This window comes from Sarcophilus harrisii, chromosome 4, assembly GCF_902635505.1.
Source record: "Sarcophilus harrisii chromosome 4, mSarHar1.11, whole genome shotgun sequence".
Taxonomy (NCBI): Eukaryota; Metazoa; Chordata; class Mammalia; order Dasyuromorphia; family Dasyuridae; genus Sarcophilus; species Sarcophilus harrisii.
In genome coordinates this window covers 32,876,496-32,901,754 of record NC_045429.1, presented here as the reverse complement: position 1 = coordinate 32,901,754, position 25,259 = coordinate 32,876,496, and the positions used below count along the sequence as shown (strand labels likewise).

General features: G+C 39.6%; 1 protein-coding gene across 3 annotated transcripts; it reads left to right on the top strand.

The window, feature by feature from the left end:
- The first annotated feature begins 457 nt into the window (after positions 1–457).
- CDC7 (cell division cycle 7) lies at positions 458–24,947 on the top strand. Of its 3 annotated transcripts, none has more exons than XM_012547536.1 (12): positions 458–538; positions 1,264–1,416; positions 6,688–6,771; positions 7,963–8,098; positions 11,052–11,145; positions 11,231–11,373; positions 12,314–12,452; positions 13,199–13,294; positions 14,110–14,288; positions 19,436–19,518; positions 21,752–21,901; positions 23,296–24,947. In XM_012547536.1, the coding sequence occupies exons 2-12, from the start codon at positions 1,302–1,304 to the stop codon at positions 23,643–23,645; spliced, it is 1,569 nt and encodes a 522-aa protein (XP_012402990.1). In that variant the 5' UTR covers positions 458–538; positions 1,264–1,301; the 3' UTR covers positions 23,646–24,947. The 3 variants fall into 3 exon arrangements, with proteins under 3 accessions (XP_012402990.1, XP_003767266.1, XP_023357395.1); XM_003767218.2 differs by having other exon boundaries at positions 12,314–12,560; XM_023501627.1 differs by lacking the exon at positions 13,199–13,294 and having other exon boundaries at positions 12,314–12,560.
- Positions 24,948–25,259: the final 312 nt, after the last annotated feature.

Genomic DNA, 25,259 nt, shown 5'->3' with positions numbered 1-25,259 from the left:
AACCCAGGACTTCTCGGGCCCGGCTTATTGGAACGGAAGCCTTCCTTAACAATCCGCTCCTCGGTTCAGTCTCGGAGAAAGGCTTGGCGTGCGGAGCAGTTGGTTATCTCCCCCATCTCACGGATAAAGAAGCTGAGGTCTTACCGAGGTTAAGGGACTCTCCCGCTGGCCCAGCTTGCAGCCCTTCCAAACTGCTTGATAAGGATCATTATTTTCTGGGATCATTCATGGCTAAAAGAGGGTCCGAGGGCTTCGCGAGCACGGGCCCTGCAGCTCCGCGCCGCCCCGGCTCCTTCCCGCCACCCTCCGCGGCTCCCCAGCGCCCTCCCAACATCCGGAAGCGGCCCTCGAGTCCCCTCCCGGCAGGGAGCGCCAAGGCGCACGCGCGGCTGGGGTCCGGCTCGGCCAGCGGCGAGGCGGGAAGGAGCCGCGCAGGCGCGTTTCGCCCGCCGGCTTGCGAAGGAGCGCTTGGAACCGGGCGGACGGGAATCCCGGGACCCGGCGGGGGAACTTGCACGGCCTCCGAGCGAGAGTGGGGGTGAGTCGGGGGGTGGCCCGTGGCTGGAAGCGCGGAGGGGACCTGGGCCAGGGGAGGGTTTAGAGTGGGGGTGCGCGCTCTGGGGAGGGTGGTCACCTCCCGCCCCCCGCTTTTCCCTCCCGCCTCCGTCCGCCATCCTCAGCCCTCGGGCGGGAAAGTTACGCGCTTGCGCGCTGGAAGCGGCCGGCGTGGGGAATTCGGGGAGACCGGCGCCCTGCGTGTGTGCGCATGCGCCGGCGCCTGCGCGCGGGCGGGCCTGGACCCGGCGGCTCATTCATTCCTTTCCCCTTTCTGTTCCTTGCGGACCCCACCCCACGGGGGAACCCTAGACCGCTGACCCCCGGGACGTTCAGAAGGGACAGATTCAGGCCTCTGCCCCTTATTCACCGCGTGTCTCGGGCAAGACGCTTCCTCGCTTCGGGCCTCAGTTTCCTCATTTGTAAAGTGACACTTCCTCGAGAAAACTCCCGGCCTCAGTTTCCCCGTCTGTAAAGTTGAGACGAGTTGTGAGCGCAGACCCATCCTGCCCGACAGTCCCCTTACGCACAAAGGCACCTGGGGGACATTCACAGAGGCATGCGAATTTCCTAGTCTCCCCCGACCTTAGAAAACGAAGGCCTTTTGTCGCTCGGGTTCTGCCATTCCACGGAAGCAAAGCTGGAGAGGGCCCTGGGGCGCCCCCGGTCCGGAGCGGCTCCAGCCCTAACGCGGCCCCTCCCCCTCAGGTCACCACCCCCGGACATGGTCCTCTAGGCGGCGTGGGATGGAGGCGTCGTTGGAGGCGCAGCTGGAGGAGCACCAACCCCTGTCCCCCTTGCACGACCCCGTGCCGACCGATGGCTCCTTGCGAAAGTACGAGCAGAACTGCAGACTGACGGGTAAGGCCGAGGCCCCCCGGGGGGTGGGGAGGGGTGCCCCGGGATGGAGAGCAAAGCCTGGGGGGGGGGGGGGGGCCCCGGGGGGCCGGGGGGGGGAGCCGGCGGTGCGGTGTTCTGGAACCAGGCCCGCGGGCCCCGCTGCGGTTCTGTGGCAGAACGCGGCATCAGTTAGGCTTGTGAATGAGGACCCAGAAGGCCTGGCTAGCTGCAAGGTCTTGTTAGCCCGCAGACCATTATAGCATCGGCCATTTCCCGGTAATTGACGGTCACCTATTTCTTTATGGAAGCCAGGCTCATGCGCTGTCTCTTTATTTCTAAGGCGTAACTGCCTACAAAAAGAACGGGAGAACCTCCTTTCTCATAGGGCATTTGGTCCGTGAGACAAAAAGGGGCTTTACACCCTCGGGTGAACCTCTCCTAGCTGGCCGGCCTTATGCCCGGGGCTCCCCTTCAGCCCTAGATCTTCGGGGTCCGGCATTGTTTCCTAGTTCAACCTGTTGCCTTGTTCAGCGGTGGTTGTCACCCCACACGGAGTCATCAGTTACAGTTTCTCATCAGGAAGTGCTTGATTTGCGTACCTCTTTTATACATCTACGTGTCTGGGCCACTTAAGAAGGTCTTAAGAGAAGGGGATTGCCAGCAGAAGAACCCGATCTAGTTCACAGGTCACAGCATTTCTTCAGCCTCCTTTCTTGATCATGCTGTTTTCCGTCATGCGCTTCACCAGTCCAGTTCTGGTTCTTTCATTTATCGCGGTGGCTTTTTAACAGGTCTAACTTGAACCACTTGGCACAAGCAACTCTTTAGATGTTCCTAAAACACCCCTTCCAGGTTGTCAAGTCTCCTCTTTTAAAAATGATTAGCTCTTATTCTTACCTAGAAAGTCCCAGTTGATTTTGATATAAAACCTCCCTCAGAGCAGAGTTTAAGACTATGGATCTGGTCTAATCATTCTCTCCCATTGTGATCGAATTCTTCTTTTAGTGTAGTTGTTGTTGTTTTTTTTTCTAATGAACTTGTTAAATACTCAAAAAATATTTTTATATAAATAGCAAAATACAGAAAGAGGGTTATATGTGAAACGGAAGAATTATATATTCTAGTTCATACCACTTTTTTTTTAAGTATATAATAATTCCTCTTCCACACATTACTTTCAGAACTATCTACTTGTCTGCGCATCTTTCTGAACTTCTTTGTGTTGGGTTGATGCAGTAGATGGTAGCTTGACATGGACTCAGAAAAACTTGAGTGCAGAAACAGCCTCAGACACTATTCCTGGGTGACCTGGACAAGGCACTTAAATTTTTATCTGTTTCAGTTTTCTCATCTATAAAATGGGGGTAACAGTAGCACTCACCCTCCCATGGTTGTTGTGAGGGTCAAATAATTATAACAAAATACAATGTCTGGCCCATAGTAAGCACTATTTAAATGTTAACTGTTATTATTGTTGTTGTTATGGATTGTAATTTCTCTGCCAAGTCTTGCATGATCCTGACTGATTTTTTGACACCTAAATTGTTTCTTTCCAGATGCTTACAGTGATTGTTTCTTTGATGTGGCATTCCTGGGACTTTCCTTTTGGTATTCCTTTCAGGAGATGATTAGTAGATTTTGCTTTCCTTTGCCCTCTGGTGCTAATAGATCTGGACAGTTTTCATAGAATTTCTTAAAATACAGTGTCTAAGCTTTTTTTTAAGTCATGTTTTTGAAGGGATTCATTGATTCCTTGAACTATTTGCCAACTCAGTTATTTTTTATATCAAAAAATTGACATTTTCTTTTATTTTTCTGTTTTTGTTTTAATATTTTATTTTGTTTTGTCTCCTGGAGTCAGTGATTTGTGTTTAGTATGTTCTAGTTAGTAGAAATCTCTTACTTAAATAAAGTTTACCATTTTCTCTAAGATATTTTATTCTGCTTCCAAATTTTTCCTCTAGCATTTTCATTTTTTAAATATTTTGCTTTATTTCTTCTAATTATTCTTATAATCATTTTGGAAAATCTATATTTTTTTCATGAGTCACTGCTTGTCATTAGTGAAGTTACTTGTACATCCTTTTTGAAGATCCCTAGATTTATAAGAGTTACTTTTTTGATTTACTCACCCCTCCAGCTGGATTAGTCCCAGCCACTGCCAAGCTTTTTTTGAGTAGCATGGCTGGCCCTGCTTGGTCTCCCCCAAGCCCTTGCAATGATCTTCCCCTTTACCTCCTCCTTCTGGAGTCATGACCCCTGCATCGTTGTGGTTCAGGGCATTCAGTCTTTAGGGCCCTTTTAGGCGTCTCTCAGAATACTGGGGACCGGGAGGGGGGGGCTGGTCACTATTCCCCTCTCTTTCAGAGCCCCCACTCCTTAGGGATTCTTTTCGCCTTTTGCCCAGATGACATAGAATATGCCTTCTCATGGAGCGATCCTGGTCACCCTTGTCTGGATTCCATCTAGCTTCCTGGTGTCTCCAAACCTTAGTGGTCAGCCCTGAGCCCTGGCTTCTAGGTGGGCCTCCCCAGGCCCGGTGCCGCTCAGTGTCGCTTCTCTGGGCCCTGTGCTTTAAACTCAAGGACAACCAGTGCTCTTAGTTTTCTTATGTATTCTGTCTTTTGGGATCTCACTCCAAAGAGCAGCTTTATCCATTACTTTTCTTTTAGCCTCTTCTCATCCCTAATATAGCTTTAAAAAAAAAAACAAAAAAACAAATACCCTTGTTATCCTTAGCATTCTTTGCTAGACTCAGCTCCTCTGGGTTTTAACACTATTTTGCTATGTTAATGTTACAGCAAAATGATGTTGACAACATTTATAGGATGTTTCTAGGCTTTTAAATGCTCATCCTCAGTTATCTTGCTTCCATCTTTGTTATATGTCTTCTAAAAATTGAAGTTGGTCAGTGAGTTTCCTATCCATTTGTGCCATTCTTTTTGGATAAATATACCCGTTCCTGTCATTGTGATTGTTGGTCTTCAGAATTGCATTCTTAATCCCTTTCTACCCCACATAGGTTGACTTCCCCTGTGGAATTTTGGGGCTTGACAGCCTAATTTTCTTTTCTCTGAACCCTTTGAAAACTGCTTTTCCAAAATCTAGAGTGCATGCCATACTTCCTAGCTTTCCTCATACAAATTATAAGGGGAGAGAGATCTTTTGTTTCTAAGATTTCTTTTTTTATTTTAGTCCAACATTCTTCCTTATTGCTTAGAATCAAATCTAGAACCAGAATTTTTCCTCTTTTTTCAAAAGATGAAATAATCATTCAGACTGTCCAAGAAAATATTAACTTCTCTATTTTTGACAAAATCAACTAGCACTTACTAAGTGCATATTATATGCCAGGCACAGGTAGAGAAAAATTAGCTAACATTTGTATAGTGCTTTGACATACTTTTTACAATGTAAACCCTGGCAGGCCTGGGCGCTATTATTTTCTTCATGTTACAGATAAGGAAACTGAGGCAGACAGAAGTCAGGTACTTATTCTAGGGTCACTCAACTACTGAGTGGCTTGAGGCAGGATCTGACCCCGGTTTTCCTGGCTCCAGGCTTTATGTCTTAAGCTCCAACAAATGTCCAGGTGATTAAAGTTCCTGCTGGTGTTGTCCAAGCTTTGTGCCACACTTAAAATACTTCCTAAACTTCCATTCTGTTTACTCTCACTTCAGGTGGTCCAGAGTAATTATTTGACAACAAGATCACATCCATTTCTGTTTCTATTTTGTTTCTTTCCACTAAGTTTTCCCCTTGGATTCCTAGGTTTTCTTTTATGAATACATATCTTTTTAATGTACAGTGCTACTTGATTTCTCTCCTTATCCCAACTTTCTCACTATCCTCTTCTTTTTGAATAAAAAAGGTAACCTTATAGGACCATATAGTCATGGTTCCCATCCTACCTATCAAGTCTTCAAGATACTTCTAGAGTGAATTTTCTGTCTTGCGTTAGGAGCTCTAGTAACTTTGCCTAGTAAAATGATTTTTACTAGGGCACTTTGGCTGAATCTCTCTTCACCCATATCCATTCTACCCTGTATCCTCATTATTTGTTTAACTATTATATTCTCCCTGTCAGATTAAGAGTTTCTCTAGTTTAAAGACTGTATTTCTTCCCTCTTCTGGGCACAATGCCTTGAGCATAATAAATACTTGATATATTTTGTTGGATTGAATCCTACCAGTTGTAATACTGGCATGTCAGTGCTTGTTTAAGATTTTTCCTTCAGGTATTTCCTATTTAGGATCTGAGTTTATTGTTTCTAGAATCACATAAAATGGCAGAGTATACCTTTCAATTCTAGGTCTGAATGTTAGCACAAGGAATGATCATATACTAGATCTTAGCACATAAATCCCTTTAGTTTTGTGATCTGTAAAGACCCTGGTTTGTTAGTATTGCCTGAATTTCTGTTTCTTTTTCTTCCACGATACATTTTCTTGTCCTTGAATCCCCCTTTGGCTACTCTTATCAGCTACTCTATTAAAACTTTCTAAAATTGTGCCTGGAGAATGGTCAAGAGTGTTTTAAAAATATGATGCATGCTCTTGTTACCATTGTTCCAAGCTAGAACTTTTCATGACAACTTAAAAAGCTTTCTAATTCCTAGGTTAGATATTATCTAAGGTTTAAAAATGTCTTTCCATGACAATCTTTCTTTACTCCTGCTAAAAATTTTTCATTATGTTGTGATTAGTGTAAAGGTCTTAAATTTCTTTAAGACCAACTTAGCAGTTTTTATTGTGTACATTGCTTGGGAAAATTTTTAAGTTTCTTCTGAGCATTAGTGGTACCCATTGAAGGTATCCATTGGGAATACCTTAAATGTGAATCTTTTCTGTATCTAGAAGAACTCATACATTTCAGGGAAAAAAAAAAATCAGTTTTCCAAGAATATATTATGTCCTTGTCATGCCATCTAGTGATAAGAATAAAAAATGTTTTTGTTTGTTGCTGACTTGAATTTATTTGTTCTAGATCCAAAATAATGGTAGTGTTATGTGTATATGATCAAAAAGTAGTTAAAATTAAAGTTGTGTAATTTTAAAACTGTAAATTTTGTATAAAACTTCTACAGTCTGCATATCTAAGTTACATTTTGGTAAACATAAATTTATATAATTTCCTGTTAGTTTTGTAAACTGTTTTTTGTTTGTATATCCAAGTGCTTGAGTTTATGATTCATTTCACTGGCTTCTTTAACTTCAGGAAATATGTAGTAAATCTCCTTTGGTTAATTGAGTGTGACTATAAATGCTTTCAAATGTTTATTTCCTCAACAGGGGTTGAAAAGGATATTGAGAAACTATATGAAGCAGTACCACAGCTCGTTAGTGTGTTTAAGATTGAGGACAAAATTGGAGAAGGTAAATCTGGGACTGATTTTGAATTTTTAAAAAAAAAATAAAAGTATTATTCCTATATTGTTTCTGATGGTTATTTTTCTAGTACCCATTTTTGTTGTTGTTGAAGAAATTCCCTTTTTAAATGTTAAGAAAATTAATTTTGTTTCTAACTCTGACATAGTAAAAGGTTTTTATTGTCACTCATTTGAATTTTTACTTAAGACTACTAGCTGACTTTTAAGCTTTTAATCCATGAAACTGAATTCATATATATATATCCTGTCAGTGTGCTTTAATGAACACTCTCTTTTAATTCAAAATATACAAGTCTGTTTAATATTTAAATATGTAATTGCCATAGAATTTTAAGTTATTTTTTATCATATTAAATCATGTCCTGTATGTTGAAAGGCAGAATAATATGTTCAAGCAAATGATATCTAATCAAGTTTGTATAGTAACAATAGGAAAGTGTTAGTTATTAACTTAAAAGATGCTGAATGAATCAGGAAATAAATTTACAGGGAAGGGGGATGGACCGTGAATCAGTCTGGAAAACAGATTTGAAAAGATGTAAGAAAATAAAAGGTATATTAGAAATGGACTGATAAGGAATAAAAACTCATAAACAGACTCATCCCATAAATGAAAAGCAATAGGGGGCTAAGGTGGTAGGACTATTGGATTAGAACATGATAGCATGATAATTGTTTATAAATAAATCTATTCCTAATAATTTCTCGGTGTTAAGATAGAAAAGTCTATTTAAAGGATTAGATTTTTAAAGGTTTCATTCTGAGTTTTGCTATTAAACTTGTGTGGTTGTCTTTAGGAGAAAACCTAAATATCCTCATTTATCAAACAAAATTAAATAATTAAGGTGAAATATTGGTGTTAACTCTGGAAATAATTGTTGTAAACTTAGTCATACACATTTGCAAAAGTTTATGGGAATTTATAGCACACTCAAGCATTGTGAGAGCAGGAAGAATTTATTTGTAATGGAAACATGCCATATTTTAATTTTTATCACATTTATTGTATTATTGTAATCTGTTGATAGGCTTATTACTGATAAAATGAAACTTTAAAAACAGATAGTTTGTGATAATTTTGTGTACTTAAAACAGTTTTTTTTGCAATTTATCATTTTAGTAGGGTTTTGTTATACTTGCAAAGACCAGATATTAAAGATTTTTCAACTGTTTACAGGTACTTTCAGCTCTGTTTACTTGGCTACTGCACAGTTAAAAAGGGGACCTGAAGAAAAAATTGCTTTGAAGCACTTAATTCCTACAAGTCATCCTATAAGAATTGCCGCTGAACTCCAGTGTCTTACTGTGGCTGGGTGGGTAATTTAGAATGTCCTTAGGTTACATGAACTGTTAGTTATTCATTTATTTATTTATGGGGGGAAGGGAAAGGAAGAGATTTTAATAGCTTTTTATTTTTCAAATAGGTGCAAAGATAGTTTTCACTGTTTACCTTTGCAAAATCTTGTGTTCTAAATTTTTCTTCCTCCCCTCCACCCCTCCCATAGACAGCAAGCAATCCAATATAGGTTAAATGTGCGCACTTCTAAGAAATTTCCATATTCATTAACTTAATTTATAAAAGATCTTTGAGCAGGTTGCAACAAGTTTGACCAAGAACCTGGCCATGATTGTGTGACATCCTCCAAGATCCTCCATCCTTGGAGCTGATCTCTTGGTGTCCAGGTTGGCTCCTTGGCTTTTGTAGTTTTCCTGATAGATCTCAATTTGGGCCCATTCTAAGAGAGTCAAACATAGCTTTATGGTCACTGACCTTGTTTTCCTAAAACTAGAATTACTAACTTGATCCATTATTTTAAAAGGATGAAATGGTCATTCTAAGTTCTTCCTTCTAGCAGATGTTCTCAGCTTCGTCTTTGCCAGAGGAAGCGGCTGCCTGCTACCTCCTTCTTTACCTGATCCTCTCTCCTTCCTTTCGTGTCTCCCCTCAACCTTTCAAACTTGCATGGATCTGCCATCTTTAAATCATATTTGTTGGGTCCTGATGTTTGCTTTCTGAATCAGTGACTTAGATGCCCTCCTTCTGTTTCTTCCTTGTGTGTCCTGGCTTTCATCCTTACCACTGCACTGACCTTCTCAAAAGTCACATCTAGAGGAGTTTTTTGGCCACGGCCACCAATCTCTGGCACCTCTGCTTCATTTGACACTGTTAATCCCCAGATCCTTATGGTGCTTCTTCCCAGGGCTTCGATGGGGCAGTGTCTTAGTTTTCCCATTTTTCCTGCCCTTTGAATAAAAGATGTCCATCAAGGCACAACCTGGCTCTATCTAGGTTTTCCCAAAGATACCTTAATCTTCATAATGTAAGTGTTAAAACTGTGTAAATCTGTGTCTTCAGCCCTGATTTCTCACCCGGTATATCCCAACTGTTTAGTGGATATTTCCATGAGATTTCCGAACACCTTAAACTCACCATATCTGACACTGAATTTGAAATCTTTTCTCCTACAATTGGGATCCTTTCCTGAGTTTTCTTTCATTTGCTATACTATTATTCTTGAAGTCATCTTTGAATCTCCTCTCTTCTTTGTGCATTTGGTTTACAACCAAGATCCTTGTTCTTCCTCCTTTCTTTCTTTTTAGTTTCACTATATCCCCAGCCCTCTTCACTTTATACCCATTTAACATAGCCGTTGTATGTTTTCACTTGGGTGTTTCCTGGCTGGAAGTCTGCCTTTTTCAGCTGGCCATTCCCATCTGTCTGCATTCTGATCCCAGTCTAACCTTGGGTCCCATTGTTCCCATGTAGTGAACCTTTGGTTCAGTATCTTCCCTCTTTTTACCTTCCATGTCTACATCTTTTAAAAAAACAAAAACAAACAAACAGCAAAGACTCCTGTCTCTCTCCATCTTTCCTGCTCTCCATTGCAGCTCGGTTCCAGTTCCCTCTTCTCTCTGAAACTTTCCCTCGAGGCCTTCAGAGTTGGGTCATTGGGCCCCTCTGCAGAGGATTCTCTCCCACAGCTTCCTTGACCCGTTGTCAGCCGAGCTCCAGAGGCGGCCTCCTGCCTTTTCTGGTAGGATTTTGTTATTAGCCAGCTTCTCCTTCCCCTGAGCACTTCGAGGGCTGCCCTCTGGGACCAGCAGAGCACGGCTTTCTCCTTAAGGTGGTTCTCCAAGTCCTTGAGGACGCTGTCAGCTCTGTCCCCTCCGAGTGACCCTCTGTCCCTGACAGGCGCCTCTCCCATCAGACTGTGAGCTCTGGGAGGCCAGGGACTATTTCTATATCCTCTTGGTGGTTTAGTGGAGTTAGTTTTTCTGGTTGTGACTACCTCTGTTTCCTCTGTATCTTTTCCCTCCTTAACCTCCACATTCTGGCTTCGTTTCTGTCACTTTCCAAAAGCAGGTGTGCTGAGAGTGACCAGGTGCCTCCTAGCGTGTCTGCGCTGATCCCTCAGCCTTTACTGTGTCTTCACATGGCTTCTATCCCCACTAGGTGGGACGTTCTCTAAGACTGGTGCTCCTTTCTCAATCTCCAGCATGTCTGTCCCAGTGCTGGATACATGGTGAACAAACAAACCATGGGAATTTAGGCTTTACAATGCGACACTTAATTTGAAAGGCTTAAATACAAGTATTTGGATTTTATAATTTATTTTCAGTAGCTACGTTAGCTTTCATAGTTTTTTCCAAAAGAAAAAGATTTATCTTTATGTTATTATGACTGACTATGAGAAACTTTGGGGCTCAGAGAACTGGCCTTTGGTGAGAAAGATCTAGATTCAAATGTGGGCTAACTTGGACTGTCATGTAAATGTGATGTTATGACTTGCAAGGTATGTCTCCCCCTGCTTCTTTGAGCAAGTTGCTGAGCCTTGAAATTCATCACAAAAAAAGCATTGCCCTGCCTTAGGAGAAGGCATTTCCTCATTAGGAAACCTATACAGGGAAAGCACAGGTCTAGGCCCTATGGTGTACCATTAACTGCCACTTCAGAATGGAAATTGGAGAGCTGAAGTGGAAAAAGCAAAGTGAGAACAAAGTAATGAATAAGGTAAATGACTTGTTAAGAATGACATGGACATGTCACCTTCATTTTTAGAGGGTAATGTTTCCATTAAATCCCAACCTTGGCCATACCTTTATTAATAAAATATGAATGTCGGCTAATTTTGCAATAACTAATTCATTGTGCTTACTATTTCAGATTAGTCTTTAAACACAATTTATGCTTTAAGAAATTCCATTTTCAAACATTCAACAGATTAATAGAGTATTCTGATTTTTCTTTGTGTATCTTTCCTCTAGGGGGCAAGATAATGTCATGGGAGTGAAGTATTGCTTTAGAAAAAATGATCATGTAGTTATTGCAATGCCATATCTGGAACATGAGTCCTTTTTGGTGAGTCTTCTGGTTTATGTTTAAACAATTTGATTTTAAATGGAGAATAATAATTTAATTATATTTCTTAAAACATGTTTTTCAGGAAATTTTGAATTCTCTTTCCTTTCAAGAAGTTCGAGAATATATGTTTAATCTTTTCAAAGCTTTGAGACGCATTCATCAATTTGGAATTGTCCATCGAGATGTCAAGCCCAGCAACTTCTTATACAATAGGCGTCTTAAAAAGTAAGTGTAAAGTGACTAGATAATACAGAGATGTTTAACAAGATGTCCCACCATGTGGACTCTGACCTTCTAAATAAAAGAAAGTCCATAGCAGTTATGGAGACATGTTGCCTTTGAAAATGTTTGTTGAAAACAAGAAAGTTGTCACAATGAAACAGTTTGTATCATAAAGGAAATTACTCATTATCCTCAAAGAAATAAAAAAACATTTAAGAAGAAACAGTTCCAGTGTTCAAAACTGTTAATGGTAAATAATGCATTATTATATTGGCAAGAATTTCAGCTTGGGGCTTATTTTTTGTTTATTTTATTAATGCTGACTTTGGCCGGGTATAAAAGTATGTTACAATCTGCACATGTTTTTGTGTCATGATAAATGATGTGATTATCATAACATTATTTATGACAGCAAGGCTAGAATATTTCTCATTGTGATTTTTGCACACTTTTGATTTTTTTTTTCTGTCATTCTATTTTGTTCAGAATCAAATTTAGCTTTTTGTGTAATTTTAGACTGCTTTTTTTTTTTTTTTTTTTTTTTTTTTTTTTTTTTTTTTTTTTTTTTTTAAGCTTGCTAATGTGGAAATATTATGGTATAGTAGCAAGTAGAAACCCTATGTTCCTGCTGATAGCATCAGAAAATGGAAGGGTCACAATACTAGGTAGAATCCCTCCCTTCTTACTTTCATTTCCAACTTTGAAGTTGAGATGGGTGATGAAGAGTATGCTACTAAGACCCATTTTAACAAAGGTTTCTGTGGTTTATGATAGAAGTCTTAAGTGATAATGCTAGGGAAAATGTATCCTTTTTTTTAGGAAAGGAAGTATGACTTGATTCTTTATGAATATGGTTTGAACATAAACTAGATCATATTATTGCTGACATTTCCATGTTTGAGCAGTATCAAAGCTAACCTATCTGCCCAATTCTGTTTCATAGGTATGCCTTGGTAGACTTTGGCTTGGCCCAAGGAACCCGTGACACAAAAGTAGAGCTTCTCAAACTGGTCCAATCAGAAGCCCAACAGGAAAGTTGCTCACAAAATAAAGCTCACATAGTCATGGCAAACAAGGTTTCAGTGAGTGTCCCAGCACCAAAAGCGCTATCTCAGTCATCCACTCAAACAGCTGTTAAAAGGCCCTACTCACACGCACAAATTCAGACTAAACAAGGAAAAGATGGAAAGGTTCTACCCCTTTTTGTTTGTTTTTGATATTGTACTGTTTGTAAAGTGTATTTTTTTTTTCATCCAACAGGGGGGGATATAACACTGAAACAATACTTGGTGATTATTTTGCATTTGGTATGTGTCTTCATCTGACAGTATTTTGATAAGATTTGTAGTGAATTAGTTTTATTATTTTATGGCATTTGAGATTTAGCTCCCAGGTTTATAAACTACATTCTGGTCACAATCACAGTCACATGTTTTCTGTATGAAAGAGAAAATGCTTAATTTTTTTACTGCTTGCCTAAAAAATAATCAGGTAAGGATTCTTTTAAAAGAGGAAACAGCATTGGCTAATGTAGAAAAGAACGTTTCTCCAGTGTCTATCTCCATTTTAGCTGCACAGCAAAGTGTCACATCCACGCAGAGGACCTTAGGCTTTCTTTGGGTCCACAGGGGAGCTGGGTTGTTCTTTGTCAGGGGTTAATAGCTCTGTCCAGACTATTCTTTCAGAGAAGTATTTTGGTGACTCAAAATGACTTGCTTGCAGCTGTTTTTGTTTGTCCCGTAAATCTTTCAAAACTATAGCAGAGGAAAGCTGGCAGAAAGTATTACAGATATAATCCTTATTGTCCTTGTTTTTGTTGGTATTGTAGGAGGGATCTGTAGGCCTTTCTGTCCAGCGCTCTGTTTTGGGAGAAAGAAATTTCAATATACAAAGCTCTATTTCACATGAGAGCCCTGCCGCGAAAGTAAGTAATGCTGAACAATAAGTCACACAACAAACAGTTTAGGATTTAGAACCTAATATCAGTAATTGTGGGGGAAAAAAAAGAATTTCATTGTGCCCCAGAGATGGCTGCTTTGAAAATTTGGTCCAAATTGCTGGTTTCTCAAATTCCTCTTGCATTTTACTCATGAAGTGGTTCAAATGATTAGATGATTAACTGTTGCTACAGTTAAAGTGAGACTGCTTTCTTAACATTGACCATATTTATATTTGGCACTAATTAAATACCTGATTGATTAATAATCTTTTTTTTTTTTTTTCTGGTTACATTTTCAGGTGGTCTGCTTGAAATTTGGTAACAGAGCAGGGAAAATAGCATTTTAAAAATGGAAACTATTCTAGTTGTAAATGTTATATTTTTGAAAATTGGCCTAAACTTCTAATTCTAGATATTAACTTCAGTACCATTTGCAAATTAGTGATCCACTCTCTTTGTGCAGTCTGTGGTTCTGAAATGGAGTTAGACACGAGAATATTGCCTTTCTTATGCTCTTCTACCAGCATTACAGAGGCCTCCAAGAAAATATGAGTGGCACTTTGCCCATGTAACCCAACATGGTAGTTGAAAGTATGATTCTAATAATATGTCATTATCTAAACTGGATTTTACATAACTGAAAGATTTGAAAACCTTTATCAGACTAACGTAAGCATTGTAACCTGTTGTCATAACCTGGTGACCACTTTGTGACTTTAGAAGTTGTGTTTTGCCACCAGTACTTTTGCTAATACTTAGAAAATCCCCAAACTAGAAAACAATGTACCTTTTCTTCACAGCTCATAAAACAGCCTAAACCAATGGATATTACTTCTCGAAAGTTAGCAACAAAAAAGAAGGTTGTTTCTACAAAAACTGTGACCAGCAGCATAACGAGAAAAACTGCCAGCACTTGCCCAGCTAACCTGACCTGTGACTGTTATGCAACAGATCAAGTTTGCAGTATTTGCCTTTCAAGGTAACCTCACCATCCCAGAGGTTAGAGATTGTCCGAAGGAGCTCAGCAGCGGGGCAAGCCCTGAGGTCTCAGGCTACTCCAGGCCTGCCCAAGCAGCAGAGCTATTCCTTGCAAGACAAAGACGGACCGTTTTCATATGGTGTTCATTTCACATGCGTATGCTATTAGGAAAACATTTTTTGCTGTTATATGCAAATAGTTTGAAAGGAGAATATGGCTTTTTTGGAACCATAGAAGTTCACAGTTGACTTGCTGACATAATGATTTTCTGCCTTGCTCTTTCATTTCTGTCCCTTCCCCTCACATAGAATAACTAAAACCAGGTGATGCTGCTCTGAAGAACTGAGTTCTTCTGTGAACCAGGGAGGAGGAAAAAGTGACTTTCAGAGTAGTTATTTGAAAATATGGAGTTACTTGGAAATAAATTGCCATCTAATCTTTAACGACTCCAAAATCTTAAAATTCCTGGTAGAAAGAATGGGACAGGATAAGATTCCCATGAAGTGGAAGAAGAGTGGGTAGTGAAAGTCCAAAGGATATGTCCTTAAGAAAATGTGAGGTGAGCGAGAGCACTTTAAGCCAAGAGGCCCAAGGAATGTCTCATGTGGCAGGTGGCCCTTTGGCTGCTAGAGGTGGAGAAGAAAAGTGGGCCGGGCATGAGGAAAGTCTCCTGAGCATATTCACAGGGGCAGGAACTAGACCCCACAGATGCTGGTACGAGAAAGACCTGGAGAGGGATACAGCCTTTGCTGATAGTACCAGGTGAGGGAAGGCTGGTAGGGGATGAAGAAATTCGTTAGGCACACACTGAATTTGGAGCTATATCTTGCATAGTCAGTTGCTCTTTAGGCCTCTGTTTCCATATCTGTAAATGCGGGCCTGGGACTGAAAGTTTTCTTATGTTTCTTACCTCAGTGGTGTCAAACTCAAATGGAAAGGGATTCCTTCCTGCTGAGTATTGATTTACTTAATTTTGTTAAACATTTCCCAATTAAACTTGAACTGGTTGGGGTCACTTTGAACCCTCTGCCTTATAGCTCCAGGTCAGTGAGAATATTCTTTACAAGATTCTATTACATTGGAGAGGAGAGTTGCAACAAGAATGTACATTTTTATTTTTATTTTTTTAAATTATTATAGATTTTTATTTACAAAACATATGCATGGGTAATTTTTCAACATTGATCCTTGCAAAACCTTTTGTTCCAACTTTTCCCCTCCTTCCCCCCACCCCCTCCCCTAGGGTAATGTACATTTTTTAAAAGAACATAATTGGTTATTGAACAGGGATAGTGCCCTACACCTAGCAGCAGGAAAGATGATGGAAGACATTCTAGAGAAGGGCACTTCTGAACTGAGTAGTGAAGGAGGAACAGTTCTAGAGGAAAGCCTTCCAGGGGAAGGGACTTGTCGAATGCTTTGGAGGGAGATGAGATGTCCATTTTGGCTACATCACAAATGTAGAGAGGATCAAGATCAAATAAATTTGGAAAAGAGACTGGAGCTAAATTGTGAAAGCCATAAGGACCAGACTTAAATCAGCGACTTTAGCTGAAGAAGGTCTCAGGAGGAAAATAAGTGTCTAGTATTGATGAGATATCTAGTGGGAAATGTCCAACATGATTGAAGTTAGGAGATACATTTACACTAGATATTTGGGTATGGGAGTCCAGCTGCATTGGGATGATAATTAAACCCATGGATGCTGATGAGATCATCAAGTGAGAAAGTGTCGACAGTTTCAGGTTGTGAAATTCCCTTGGCTCTGTGCTCATGCTTATGCCTAGTTGACTAATCTGTTTCCAGTCCTTCTGATTAGCACTGGGCATTTTCAGAAGAACAGATCCACCCCAGAAGGGATATACTGACATTTGCAAATTAGCAGATGCCTTATTGTTAGCCTAATATCTCACTACAGTTTTTTCCCATAACACATAAATGCAGCTTGACACTTAATTAAGCATCTTAGACTTTAACATAAGGTTCCCAGCCAAGAAAAATGAGTTACCTTGAAAAGTAATGAGTTCCTTTCAGTCAGCATGCATTTCTTTGTGTTCACCGTGACTGTCCTACGGGCTTTCTGGTGTAAGCTGGACAACTGCTAGGGATCAGGACAGAACCTTGAACTCATATTTGGCGAGTAGGAGATTAATGAAGAACTGGCTGAAAATGGACCTGGAAAAAAAGGGGGCTAAAAATGGGCAGTCAGAAGCATGAGAGAAGAACCAGGAAAAAGCCTTGTAATGACAGGCCAAAGGAAGGAATGATCAGCAGCGCTACAAACTGCTGAGAGGCCGGGGAGGAGGCCTGAGAATGGGCAGCTTTGGAGCTAGCAGGGTGAGTGAGGGTCACTGGGGTTCAGAGTGTTTGTAAAATACCCGGTCAATTCAGAACCAGGGGCTAGAGCCCTGTAGGTAGATGATAGCAGACTTGATCGATTGGGGTGTTATCTTAGTTCTCTCTGACCAGCTGATCTCATTGGGGGCTCAGTTCTTCCCTCTCTCTCTCTTACCTGCCATGACCCTCAAGCAGGCTTTTATTCCTTTTTTATGGACTTTCACAGGAGTTTCCTATTTGCCTCTCAAGTTATTGTTAAGAAAATATTTTCTAAACTTGAAAGTGCTATGTAAATGTAAGTTAGAATTACCGACAATTATAATAATGGGATTCCTACCTTCCAGTCTTGACTTTTTCCATTGGCTCTCTGATCTAATTGACATAAATAGTCCTCCCTCCAGTGAACATTACAGCCCATGCAGATGTGTCCGTCATATATGACCTCTTTAATTATATCCTCCTGTAAATATCAGTATATTACTCAATTTCCTGCATTAGTCCTCATTTGTGATTTCTTGGAGACTGGTCATGTCCCATGTTTTCTGGTATAATTAAATTATGATCTTTCTAAGATCCCCCTTTAATTCTGTTACTCTCCTATTGAAAAACCACCAGTGGTTTCATATTGCCTAACAAAAATATTCATACTCTGACTCTATTATCTGAGCCCAATCTAATTTTCTGTGTTCTAACTAAATTGGTTTACTTTGCCACTACTCAAACACACCTTCAGTTTTCCAACCTTTGTGAGTAGTCATGTTAGTAGCATTAATTTGTAGACTGTTTGGACATTTAGAATTTTCTTTCTTCATTTTCATTTCTGCTTCTCAATTCCATATATCCCTTAAGATGTCTCATCCTTCATTTAGATTGGCCTAACTAGAAATGAATGAACATATTTTTGAACTCTGAAAGCATTTTATATCTCTTTTATGGCATACATACATACAAGGTCTCTCCCAACAATTTTCTTTACTATAAAATGTTTTGATAATGTCTAAGGTCCTTCTCATCTCTAAAATCCTATGGGTTCATGCTTTGTCTTTTGGAAATAATTATAGAAATACATGTCTTATTCGCCTTTATTAGATAAAAAAATTGCTTAAAGAATCTCTACTTATACTACCCTGCACATAATAGCTCCATATGACCATGATACAGGGATCTCATCTGTGTGGGGATTTGCTTTGACAGTGCTAATTGCAGTCCATTCCTCCCTCTCCATCATATATGACTCTTATTCACATGCTGCAATGGCAGGTCCATCCAATGTGCTGTAGGCTTTCTTTTTCTGTTTGTTTCCCCAACATCCTGAGGATAGTAGGAAGGGAAGCATATGTGGACTACTCATTAGTTATTCTTATTTCCAGACATTACTACTTTCTTTTATAAACGCTACTTTCCTAGCTCTCCTCTGAACTTGATATTTCATCTTTTAACTTACATACATTAGCATAGGCCATGCCCCATACCTCCTCAGCTTTACCTCTCAGAATTCCTGGCTTCTTTTAATCTTCAGCGCAGGTACCAATTCCTCCCTAAGTATTTCTTAAATCTGCTCCACTTAATAGAAATATTCTCTCCTTTACATTGCTTTTTGTTATTATTTGCATATATTGTATTTTCACAGTAGAATATAAGTTCTCTGAGAGCAGAGACTATTTTATTGTTGGTTTTGAGTCCTTAGCATACTGAAAAGAATCTTGTAGGCATTATAACCAACATTTATTAAATTAAACTGAAAGTGGATCTTTTCTTTCTCTTGTGTGAGGTCTATGAAAACAAATCATTTCAGCTTTTCCAAAAATATTTATTGAAAATCCATAATGCTGTTGTATTTATATATATTTTTTTCCTATATATTTTGTTTTACCAAAAATAGCAAAGCTCTCTTTCTTGAAATGGAGTCCAGAGTAAGAATAGATAATTTTAATCTATACTTATAGAATTTATTTGAATTTTATAGGAAACCAAATGGAATAAGTTGAATCTCATATTATTTTTATTTTTTTCTACCCATTTTCCAGTAGAATGATAATAAATAGGCCAGAAAGCAGGAAGCTAGCAGCAAAGGAAAGAGAAGTAAAAAGTATGAATAGTCTGCAAATTGGATGATAGGAATTGATTGTTTTGATTTAAATCAGTACAAATGATACTACAAAAAATAGCAAATATTTCAATTTGCAGATTTCAGCAAATACTATTAAATATTCAGCAAATATTTCTTAATTGCCTACTATGTCCAGGGCAGAAGGAAGAGATCCTATGGTAATTAAGTTATAACTTCTACCCCATGAAACTTGTGTACACAAGAAAAAGGGAAAATAGAAACTATCCATGAATCATATAAAACCAATTATAGATACAAAATGGTATAATACATATTAGAAATGCTTCAGAATTTTAGAGCAAATCATTGAACAATAGGTTGGTCAATTAATTCTTTGTGGACTACAATGGGGCTTGAACTAGAATTCCTTAAATTTGTTTTCTAGACTAACATTTCCCCAGCTGTCTTACTTACTATGTTGAATTAGAATATTTGTTTGCTGATTTTACTGACTTGGTTTAGGTCAGATCACCAAAAATTATAAATTTGTGGTGTTTATCTTAATGAGTTTTTTAAACATTTCACATAACCTGTTAGTTTTTCCTCCCACACTAACAAGTACATCTGCCTGCCTGAGTATCTGAGATACTTCCAAAAAGAGAACCAAGTCTTAGAAAATGGATTACTCAGTAATAGAAGACTGGGAGTTGGGACTACAAAAGTCTTAATTTGGAAATGTGTCTTTTTTTTCTATCACCAGACGGCAGCAAGTTGCCCCCCGAGCTGGTACGCCTGGATTCAGAGCCCCGGAGGTCCTGACCAAGTGCCCCAATCAAACCACAGGTGTGTAACATTGTAAATCAGACACTTGTTCAGCACACTTGTTACCATCTCCTTGGATTCTTCTTTTTCTACCAGGATCATTTTGTGGTCAAGGATTTAGCCTTTTTTGCTTTTTAGTAAGTTATGTAAGTAGTTCTGTTAACATAAATTATCCTTGAAGAAAAAGTATTGTGCACTTAATATAACATTTTCTTCATCATTGTATTAGAATTCACAGAATATATTGTTGACAAATTGATTGCAATGAGAAGTTCACTCTCCCGTTACAAAGCTAATACATTTGTAGCCAGAATTCAAATCAAATGAAATTTTGGTTTAGAGACTAATTTGACATTCAGATTTTCTTCTTATTGGTAGTTTTTGAACCTTATTCAGGTTTGACACTGATTCATTTTGTTTTGTTGCATACCTTGCTATAATTTTAATAATATGCTTTGTAATGAAGTGTTCCATTTGGGCTTTAGAAGAAATAGTTTTGTTTTCTCCAGTAAAATAGAGGTAAATAAGTGAATGGTTTGTATTTATATATTGTTTTAAGGTTCAGAAAACCCTTCATACATTGATTTTTCAAGTCAAGTTCAAGTATAACCCCCATTTTTTGAAAAGGAAACATAAAGACTGGGCCAAGGTCAGTCAGTTGGCATCAGTGCTGGACTTTCAATGCATGTCTTTTGTCTCCACTTCCTGCCATCAGTGATGCCCATTGAGATTCTGTGATGTTAGATTTAGAGGTCCAGGGGACCCCTGAGAGGGTCTGGCGGCTGGCCTCAACTGAGATGGGCTGGTGGCTCGCCCAGGGTCACTGGCTCTCCCAGGGTTGCTCAACTAGGAAGACTCTGAGCCCTCTGACCAACAAAGCCAGAATTCAAGAAGCCCATTGTCACCTCTTGGCTTCTTGGATCCTGCTTACTCCCAGCCTGCCAGTCTTTGCCTTAGAGCCGGTTACTCAGAAGACTCGTAGCTGATCTATTCAAAAGCCACTGTGCTGGTGATGGTGTTTGTGTGTTCTAAACATTTATATGATACTTGCAGTGTGCCAGGCACTGTGCTGAGCCCTTTAGAAATGTCTCCTTTGATTCACAGCAGTGCTACGGGGTTGGGGGGTTGCCCTTATCCCCTTTTACAGGAGGGAAAACTGAGGCAAACAGGGGTAAGTGACTGAACCCAGAGGCACAGTCAGAAATGTCTGAGGTTGGATTTGAACTCTGATCTTCCTGACTCTGTGCCTGGGGTTCTATCTACTGTCCCATATGGCTACCCCAAAGTCATGACATTTTGCAAATAACAGACGAAATGATCTGATTGGATAAACACTGAAAATATTTTTGAAGGCGTCGCTAACTTTGAGTTTTAAAGAGAGCCAAATACCCAGACAAATAGGAAGCCATTGGGGTCCCTTTGGTCCAGAGCCCAAGGTGGTCATACTGCCATCCAGATTAAAAAGCAGACAGACTACATTTGATTTCACTGACTGTGAGGGGCTGTCTAAAGCTCTGAAGTTCCAGATTCCAATCCCACCTCTCTTACTTCCTATGTGGCTGTGGAGAAGTGGGTGACCTTGGCTGACCATGATGGCCTCTGGGGATCTTTCTGACTCTGGGTCTGTAAATTACAGTGGCAGAAGCTATTTCCAATCAAATATGGTGTCATTTGGGTAATGGCAATTTAACATATTAGAAGATATATATGAAATTTGTTAGAAATACATGGAACCGAAACCAGAAGGATTAAGATAGAATATAATCACTCCTTTTTACAGCATATTCTGGCCATATAGAAAATATTTACTTTTTTTTTTTTTTTTTTTTTGTAATAGAAACAAAATTCTTTCTGTTATTAAAAAAGACACAACCTCCCCCCTCCCCCCCATTGTTAATAACACTGTCTCCTAGTAATAATTATTTGGTTGTAAATCTTTTTTTGGAATACCACAGACTGCTAAATATCAAACGTGTGGGTGCCATTGGGAAAATAAAAGCCACTTAGGGCCTTTCCTGGGGGTGTGAGTCTACTCTATGATTTGTTGTTTTCCTGCTTTAGCTATACAGCTTGAACTCTCAGAATCCTCCTAGATTTTCTTTAAATATTTGCTCATCATTTTCTAATGGAATATTGCATTGGAACCAAGTGTTTACATGAAATTATTCATCTAAAGAGTAACCATTATAGTTTAAGTTTAGGATTCAGATAACAAAATCATAGGAGTGATCTTAAGTTTCATTTTGGTTTGCAGCAATTGACATGTGGTCTGCAGGTGTGATATTCCTCTCTTTGCTTAGTGGACGATATCCATTTTATAAAGCAAGTGATGATTTGACTGCTTTGGCTCAGATTATGACAATTCGTGGGTCCAGGGAAACGATCCAGGCTGCTAAAACTTTTGGTAAGAAGATTTAAGTTATCTAATAATAAATTAGTACACAATTCTTAAAAATCTAGCATGTGCCATATTCTATAAAACGTTCTATATGATTTCATGTAAAATCTTAATTTCCAGTTCAGAATAAAATGAAGAGCTGTGAAAATACAGCATCTAAGATTAACTTTTTTTTGAAAATACATAACTACTGTTTTTGTAAGATCAGTTGTTTATGAAGTGAATGTAGAATATATATTTATTTTTCTTCAACAACTCAAAATGTAGAATCTTCTAACTACAGTGATGAACAGAATTTTATTGCAACAGAAATATTTTTGGAAATAACTTGTTCTGTATAAGATAACTTATAAATAGTACTCTGCACTAAAGCATGGCTTATTTGCATTTTGGTAGTCAGAACCAAAAATTATTCTTGGTACTCTAATCCAAATAGGACTTAGTGAGCCTTCAAATCGATATTTATGATAAAGTCTGTCTTTTTATTTGCTTGGGTTATATAAATAGGCTTTGTAGAAATAAAGCCAGCCTCCTGGTTATTGTCTTGGATCTCCTGTATCTGTTTGAAATTACATTGTAGTTAAGCCAGTGGCAGAACGCTGACCACGGAATGGCTGGGAGGCAGGAGAGTGTGTCCAAAATGGAGGGCGGCTGGCAGGCAAGGCCCGCTGGCTGTAAATAGCAATGCTGCCCTTCCTATGTAAAAATGGCAATGCTGGGCCGGCCTGGCGTGTGTGGCAACATCATGTGTATCCATCGCCCTTCATTTTTACTGAAAGATAAGAACAGGAGCCCTCCTTTGTTGTGTGTAAGAGTCACTGGTGGCCAATGAGGGTGGCTCTTGGGGTAGATGGCCCCAGGGCCTCCCCAGCCCGCTATGAGCAGAGGTCTCTGGTATCAGCTCCAGAGCTCAGGCTCTGCAGTCCAGTTGACACCATGTGGGTCCTCTTGGCCAGCCACTGTCTTCTGGACCTTTGTCTCCCTCTGTAAGCGAGGGCATCGTACCAAGTGTCCTCTGAGGTCCTTCCAGCTCCTAATTGGTACTTTCTGTGATTTTGCCTTCCAGTTCCACATGATAATAATAATGATTAGACATTTGTGACATTCTTTAAGGTGTCTGTACATTGTCTCACTTGATCCCCACAACCACCCTGTGGAATACTTCCCAAGGGATCGTTTCCGGTTTGTAGGAGCCGGAAAGACTTGCCTCTGGTTACACCATTAGTGAGTCAAATGCCACCTGCCCCCGAGAGCAGGGGCCCAGCCCCATTACCGTGCACTTCTTTGAACCTAACTCAGTATTTGTTTCCTCTATGAGCGTCCTGAAGAGTGTGACGCTGTGGTCATCTCCAGATAATCAGAGGTGGTGGGTTTTTTTTTTTTTTTTTTTTTTTTTTTAGGTAAATCGATATTGTGCAGCAAAGAAGTCCCTGCGCAAAACCTCAGAACTCTTTGTGAGCGGCTCCGCGGCACTCCCGGACTGGCTGCTGAAGAGCAGGAGGAGCGAGCTCAGGAAGCAGCTCAGTCACTGAGGACTGAGCAGAAAGTGCAGGTCCCTCTCGGTGCGGAGCACGACCGAGACGTCTCAGAGACTGCGAGGAACGAGCCCCCAGCCAGTTTGAAAGGCTGGGATCACGTCCCCGATGAAGCGTACGACCTGCTCGACAGACTCTTAGATCTCAACCCCGCTACGAGAATAACTGCCCCGGAAGCGTTGGTGCATCCATTCTTCAGAGACATGAGTTTGTGATCGCGTCGCCTAGTTTGGCATTTATTTGGTTATTATCTAATGAGAAATAAGTTCGTTGTAATTCCCTTAAGTTTTTGATTAGACGCCAAACCCTGGTAGGTAATGGGGGAAAAGAATATTTGATGTCATAACAAGTACAGTGTTTTCTGTATTGTCTTCATGCCATTTATCAGAAAACCGCTGGAACTTAAAAATTCCTGAAGAGATAGTAGATGGGTTCCTGGGCTGGTCACGTGACTTGTTTGGTCAGATCCACCAAGGTAGAGATAGAAGTGATTCTTCCCTAACACACTGGACACAAGAATTCAGGCATTTAGTTGGTTCGAGAGTTGTCTTTCAATTGAAAGACCAAGATGAAATTGGCCTGAAGCTGCTTTATTCTTGGGTCCATGAACGTTAAAATTAATAATAAAAGAAAATTTGAATTTGGCAAGATATTAATTTAAAATTGTCATAATTTTTTTCTGCTTTGGAAATGCCTGTTTTGTGGAAGTATTTTGTGACAATTGTTATCATTTTCTTGAGAATCTTTTTTCTTACTGCATACCCATGATTACACATTTTTTTTGGTGTTTATATGAAACCAGGATCTCAGGGTATGTTATTTAGTAATGAATGGAAGTAGATACATAGTCCAAAAATGATGATAACAAATGAAATTAAGTGAGTTAACTCAAAATGCCATTTTGAGTTAATGCCAAGTGAGAGGGCCAGAGGACCATAATGAAAATGTTTTGAGTGTCATAATTTTTTCTTCTAATGATAGCCAAAGCCATCTACATCATCATCCTGCTTCTGAAAACCTGCCCCTGCACGTGGCTCCAGGTCATAAAGAAAAACACTGAAAAAGGCCAGATGGAAACGACAGGAGAGGGGGAGAGAGGCCCAAGATCCGCGCCCATTCTTTTATTACTTTTCAGCCTTCTTTCTGGGGATAATTACATGCGGAGCTGTTGGCTGGATTGACAGGGATGCTACTGCAGGTTAGGCGTCTGTACAGACTATACCAACTTAGTAGTCAATGTTGCATTTATTTCATTAGAGACTTCTACAAGAAAGAAAGAAAGGGACCACCTTTTCCTGAGCAAAGAAATGAATCTCTCTAACTCATGACTTATGTGATGTATTTTGTTCCCAAATAGATGACTAAGTTCCAGGGGATTGTTTACAGAAACCATCGCCTCATCGATCTTAGTTTCTTCTCATGCAGTAATTCTTTTAAAAAGAAAAAAAAAGAAAAAACCTTTAAATGTGAAGTTATATATTTGTATGTCTATTTAATAAAGAGTTACTTTTAGTATTTTTATAATGTTGCTTTACTATTTGTTGGAAGGAAAAGAACGTATTTGTCAGCATTAGTGATTTTTCCTATGAGTGCCTTCTTAGTAAATAGCAGTCGTAGCAAAGAGAATTTTGGTCATTTCTTTGAACTCAAGTTTCTGTGAGGTACTTTTCAGAAGGTTGGAAGTTGTTCTCTTTCAAGGGCATGGAGCAAGGCATGTTCCTAAAATAAAGCCCATAGACTCAATAAATAGTTATTGAATGAATGAAAAAGATAGCTCAATTTAACAAATGTTTTTGTTATTTTCAGTACTTCCAAAATAAATGGGGTTG